General features: G+C 37.4%; 1 protein-coding gene across 1 annotated transcript; it reads right to left on the bottom strand.

Moving 5' to 3' along the window:
* Window positions 1-3,232: 3,232 nt before the first annotated feature.
* Window positions 3,233-5,644, bottom strand: LOC117625433 (probable leucine-rich repeat receptor-like protein kinase At1g35710). Its single transcript, XM_034356986.1, has 4 exons — window positions 5,455-5,644; window positions 4,878-5,021; window positions 3,840-4,123; window positions 3,233-3,295 (listed from the first exon to the last, which is right to left on the bottom strand). Exons 1-4 carry the CDS (start codon window positions 5,642-5,644, stop codon window positions 3,233-3,235), a joined length of 681 nt encoding a protein of 226 aa, XP_034212877.1.
* Between the last annotated feature and the right edge of the window lie 619 nt (window positions 5,645-6,263).

Below are 6,263 nucleotides of genomic sequence, written 5' to 3'. Positions count from 1 at the left end.
AATTTAGCACTTTCATGTTTAATACTCTATTATACACGTACGCATGTATTTTTTAATAATACATCCGTGTTCTGTACACGTTTTAAAGACTTGGTAAAATGAATGTTTTTTAAAAAGCAAACATAAAATACTCGTATTGTACTTGTACATATGTATTTCTCATGTTTAATACACTTATTTTTTACAAAATTTTCATAAGACACACAAAATTCACGTATTATATAAATAATTCTCACATATTATTGAATAAAAATAACATATATTAAAAATATTATATTAAAATATTATATAGTGGCCGACTGCTTTGGACATGTTGAAACTAACAAATTAATATCTATATAGTAGGAACTAATGTAACTAGGAGGGTGCTTTTTACTTTATTTTTTTAGCATAGCCGCTTGTGTGAGATCCCACATCGACCAAACGGAGAGGGGGTGATGTGCCTTATATGGCACACCTCGCATCCATATAGTGGGAGGCCTTTTGGGAGCTCACTGGCTTTGGGTTCGTAGGAACTCCGAAGTTAAGCGAGTTGGAGGCTGGAGCAATCCCATGATGGGTGACCACCCTGGGAAGTTGCTTCGTGAGCTCCCAGAAACAAAACCGTGCGGGCTGGTGAGAATGTAGCCAGGCCCAAAGCGGACAATATCCTGCTACGGCGGAGCCGGTCCGGGGTGTGACAGTTTGGTATCAGAGCCACTCTGCCGTGTGGTGCGAGTGTGCCGACGAGGACGTCGGATCCCTTAAGGGGGGGTGGATTGTGAGATCCCACATCGACCAAACGGAGAGGGGGTGATGTGCCTTATATGGCACACCTCGCATCCATATAGTGGGAGTCCTTTTGGGAGCTCACTGGCTTCGGGTTCGTAGGAACTCCGAAGTTAAGCGAGTTGGAGGCTGGAGCAATCCCAGGATGGGTGACCACCCTGGGAAGTTGCTTTGTGAGCTCCCAGAAACAAAACCGTGCGGGCTGGTGAGAATGTAGCCAGGCCCAAAGCGGACAATATCCTGCTACGGCGGAGCCGGTCCGGGGTGTGACAGCTTGGCTATACCTTTAAAATATAATATATTTAAATAGTATAATTGCGCAGCTATACTTATTTTGAGACGTGGCTCCTAATCGTTAGGGACTCCCTTTTTTTAAAAAAAAAAAAAAATAGTATACCCACGTGGCTAGACATATTTTGACACGTAACGCCTACTCACTAGACGGATCCTTTAAAAAAATAATAATAATAATGATTATATAGCCGAGCGGCTATACTCTTTATAATGGGAACCCTTTTTTTTTTTTTTTTTTTTAATAGCATTATCTATAAGAGTAATTTATAGCATTATCCATTACTATTTGGCCATTACTCGAGTCTCTATTGTCCCATTTGATTTGTTTACTTTGCCAGAGTTATCACCCATAAAAAGAATTTAGCATTTTCACATTTAATACTCTTATTATACACATACGCAAGTATTTTTCAATAATACATCCGTTTTTCGTACACGTTTTGGGCTATGTAATTTAAATTAAACCCGATTAGGTAATTATTTATTTATTTATTTGAAATATTTTTTAAATTCAAATATCGTTTAATGTTTTTGTCTAATTGAGTTTGTCCTTATCTGATACCTGTTGGAACATGCATCAGCTACTGTTTAAACACAAGCACTGAGTAGGGGTGAAATTCTGTTTCAAAGACTTTGCAATTCTTCAAGTCTCTGTATGCAAGAACATTCAGTTTTTAATTTACTGCCATATTCAATTTCATTATTCTATATGTTGTTTAATTTAATTGTTTAATTAAATTATTATAATAATATTGATTGTTGTTCCTCCAACAAGTTTCACTCAAGAGAACGAGTTAGATCAAAGGCAAATATTCCCACAAAAAAAAAAATAAGAAGAAAAAAATTGAATTCTTAAATTGATTTACTGTGAAATTTCTATTACTTCAATATCTGCTTTGAGTATGTTGAAACTAGCTAATTAATATCAATAAAGTATAGACTAATGCAACTAGGAGTGTACTTATTTTTTAATTTTTTTAAAATAAAAGGTATAGCCGTGCGGCTATTCCGTTTAAATATAATATATTTACATAGTACAGCCGGGCGGCTATACTACGGTATATCTTTTTTAAAAACAGTATAGCCAAGCGGCGATACTTTTTTGACACGGGTGACATTTTTTGATAGGATTTTTTTTCAAAATAGTATAGCCGCGCGGCTATACTTGTGTTGCCACGTGCCCACCTAATTGCTAAAGGGTCATAGTATAGCCCTCGGGTATTTTTTTAATTTTTATTTTCCCTCCAAACACATGATTCATGCACTCTTTGCAGATGAAAAACAAGAAGAAGAAAATGGATTTTTAAAAAAAACAAGAGGATGAATAACTAAGACTGCACTCGTCCACAGTCCTTCACAAACTTAATCTTGATTTTATTGAGTGTGATTAGAGCTTCTTGCATGTTAATCCTCTCTTCCGGCAATTCTGCACAACAAGCTAGAGCTAATCTCATAATGCATGATAAGCAATCCCTCCTACTCACAAAATCACCATCTTCCTCTGTTCCAAGTAAATCGGCATCAACAACTTCAACAATTGCAGCATCTGGAAGTAATGAATTTGCAATCCATTGCTTTAAATTCATCTCCCTAACAAACATTTCATCAGTTCGCTTCCTTCTTGTAAATGTCTCCATTAGTGCAACACTGAAACTATACACATCTCCTCTGGTTGAAATGATTCCTTCCATTCCAAACTCTGCAATATTATATATGTGAATTTAGTTATATATGATTACAAGAAAATCATAAGGTCACCTTGTTCATAATGAAGGACAACATATATAAAATTGAAAAGTAAACTAGTAACAGTAGTACATCACCTGGAGCCATATACCCAATTGTGGCAAGGGTCATGGTTTAGGTCATGGAATCTCCTTCACCTAAGAGTCTTGCAATGCCAAAATCATCAACATGTGCAACCATATCATCATCAAGTAGTATGTTGCTTGGCTTCACATCACAATGGACAACATGATTTGGACCATGACCATGATGAAGGTATTCCAATGAGGATGCAACATCTGTCATTATATTGAACCTTTGAAGGACATTCAATGGAGAGTTTTGATTTTGAGAGTACAATCACTTCTCAAGGCTTCCATTAGGCATTTATTCTAGTACCAAGGCTTTGAAATCATCTGCAACAACTGATGATTTTGATAAGATATCAGTGGCGAATATTGCTCAGAACATCACATTCACTATCAAAACTCTTGAAAGCCCCTTCAATCTGTAAATTGAAATTTGAAAACCTTTACAGCAACATCTATCCCATCTGAAATTGTACCTTTGTATACTGATCCAAAACCCTAGTGCCAAGTAAGTTGCTTTCATGAAATCCACCCGTCGCCCTTAGAAGTTATAGGTGTGAAACTCTTCTCCAAAGAAGTTGAGGTAACAAGGCAGTCTCTGTTGCAACTTCCACTTTCCTTTTCCTGCGTAGTATGAACATTGATACAGAGGCCACCAGGAGTAATGCTGACATGATCCCTGGAATAAGATACTTCAGGTTGGGTGAACTAGCATTCCTTGAATTTGGTTTGTGTGTATTATTTTTTGCATGGTGGAACATGGAGCCGGGCTGCACCACAGAGCCCCCCGTTCGAGACAAATGATTGAGAGGAGAGGTTTTGAAAAGGTCCACCTGTTGGAATTTCTCCTTGGAGTCTGTTGAAAGACAAATTCAGATACTTGAGATGGACGAGCGCTTCTAGAGACTCTGGAATCAATCCAGACAGATTGTTTTTGGATAAATCCAAGTGTTCTAGGCTTACCAATTCCCCAAATGAACTAGGAATAACGCCTTTTAAATTATTATTTGACAAGGAGAGTTGAACCAAATCTTTAAGACCCCCAATTTTGCTTGGTACACTACCTGATAATTGGTTGTTTGATAAATCCAAAGCTGTCAGGACTTTCAATTTTCCAATATCTTCTAAGACAGATCCATTTAGAAGATTGGCTGACAAGTCTAGGTTCAGGATATATTCAAGTCCCCACAAAGTAGATGGTATTGTGGAAGTTAATAAATTAGGACCTAATGATAGAATTCTTAAAGCTGCAGAAAAATCACCCAAGCAGGAAGGTAAAGAACCAGAGAGTTGATTACCACCCAAAAGCAATTCAGCTAGGTTGTCTAGTTGACAAATTTCAAATGGGATATATCCTTGCAACTTGTTATCATTCAAATACTATCCTTGAAGTTTTCCTAGTCTTCCCACAGAAGTTGGAATTGACCCAGTCAATTGATTGTTTCCCATATCTTGAAGGAAGTTGAGGTTCCACCCCAAAACCAATTGGCAATGAGGGAGTAACCCAACTCCTTATAAGCCCCTTGCTAGGTTTCTTAACTTTCCAATGTGAAACTCTTTACCTTCACATTCTCACAAAGGTTATCAAGCTGCTCAAGTTGCCAACATCATTGGGAATGTTACCCCTCAGTTTGCAATTGTATAAAGAAAGATATTGAAATGATGGAGAGAGATTCTCGAAGGCAACCGGAAGAGTGGTGTGTAATGGATTACCTTCCAAGTATAATATCGTCAAGTTTCTAAGATTGGCCAAACAAAAGAGAATGTTTGCTTCTGGAGTTGAAGTATCAATGGTCAAATTATTTGTGTGCAAGCTAAGTAAGTCAAGGTTTGCTAAGGCACAGAGCGTGCTAGGAATAAACCCAGTAAATGAGTTACCGCCCATTTCTAGCTAGGTGAGCTTAGAACCATTATTAGAGATAAAGTTGGGAATGGCACCACTGAGTTTATTCATTCCTATATATAGCAATTCTAGGTTCGGAAGTCTAAGGCCTATGCTACCTAAGAGCTGATTACTAGCAAGAGAAATTGCTGTTAACATGGACATATTGAAGATTGTTGATGGGATGGGGCCATTGAGATTATTAACCCCGAATGAAAAAACCTGTAAATGCTGAAGATCACCAATCTCATCTGGTATAGTACCTGCAGCAATAAATTAATATCAGCACAAGCCTAAGTTTAATCTTCTTTTGCTTTGTATCTACTGCTTGCTTATACTTATATGGAGGTAAATTCCTTAAATAAGATACATTTTAGTCTAGTGGTACATAACTTCCCGATGTTGAAAGATGTTCTAAATTATTCGAATCACATTCGTCCTATTAATTAAATACGAATCTTAGTTATGAATTATTAATTAAGATGTAAGTAATGATAAATCATGAAAGGAACAATAGTATAAAATGAACAGAGTTGACATTGTTGTAGGCAATATAAATCCCCATTAATTGGGTCAAGTTCCCAATATTTTTGGGTATGCTTCCACTGAAATTGTTATTCTCCAATACTAATAATTCCAGAAGCTCTTTGCATTGCTATAATTTGGATGGAAGCGGACCACCAAACTGGCTGTTACCCAAATTCAGCACCTGAATATTAGGAAGATGCTGACATATATTGTCTGGAATGCCACCACCATTCAAGCTGTTTCCAAATAGTGTCAACATAGTCAAAGAAGACATGTTGAAGACAGTCACAGGAACATGCCCTTTTAGGGCATTGTCCTGCACATGCATGAACTCCACCTGATATAGAGAGTTGATCATTTTCTGAAAAATATTGATAAACTCATTACAAATGCATGTATATATAATTAATGACACTACAACATTGTTGTAGTCAAAGCTTAGCCAAGTTACTGGTCAATGTGTTGTTGGATATGTGAGATTCTGATTACGCATGTGATTTGGACAAGCGTAGGTCCACTATAGGTTTTGTATCCACTCTTGTTGGAGGTCCAGTGAGTTGGAGATCAACTTTGCAATCTATAGTTGCCTTGTCGACTACTGAGGCAGAATACATGGCGGTAACAGAAGCTATAAAGGAAGTCATCTGGCTTCAAGGGTTGTTTGACGACTTAGGGGTTCAACAGGACCATATGGATGTTCATTACGACAGTCAGAGTGCTATTTATTTATCAAAGAATCAAGTTCATCATGCACATACAAAACACATCGACGTGAGGTTCCATTTTGTTCGTGAAATTATTGATGAGGGAGATATTCTTCTTCAAAAGATTGAGACCTCTGAAATTATGGTTCAGCTCCAACATCAGTTGTTGAACCAAGCCCCACCTGCAACCATGGTGAGGAGCCCCCACTAGTATCAGTATCCTTGATTCATTAAGCTTTGCTAACTTCACTTTATTGTCTGCTTCATCAATCA

This window comes from Prunus dulcis, chromosome 4 (assembly GCF_902201215.1).
Source record: "Prunus dulcis chromosome 4, ALMONDv2, whole genome shotgun sequence".
Taxonomy (NCBI): Eukaryota; Viridiplantae; Streptophyta; class Magnoliopsida; order Rosales; family Rosaceae; genus Prunus; species Prunus dulcis.
This window is presented reverse-complemented; position numbering and strand designations above follow the sequence as displayed.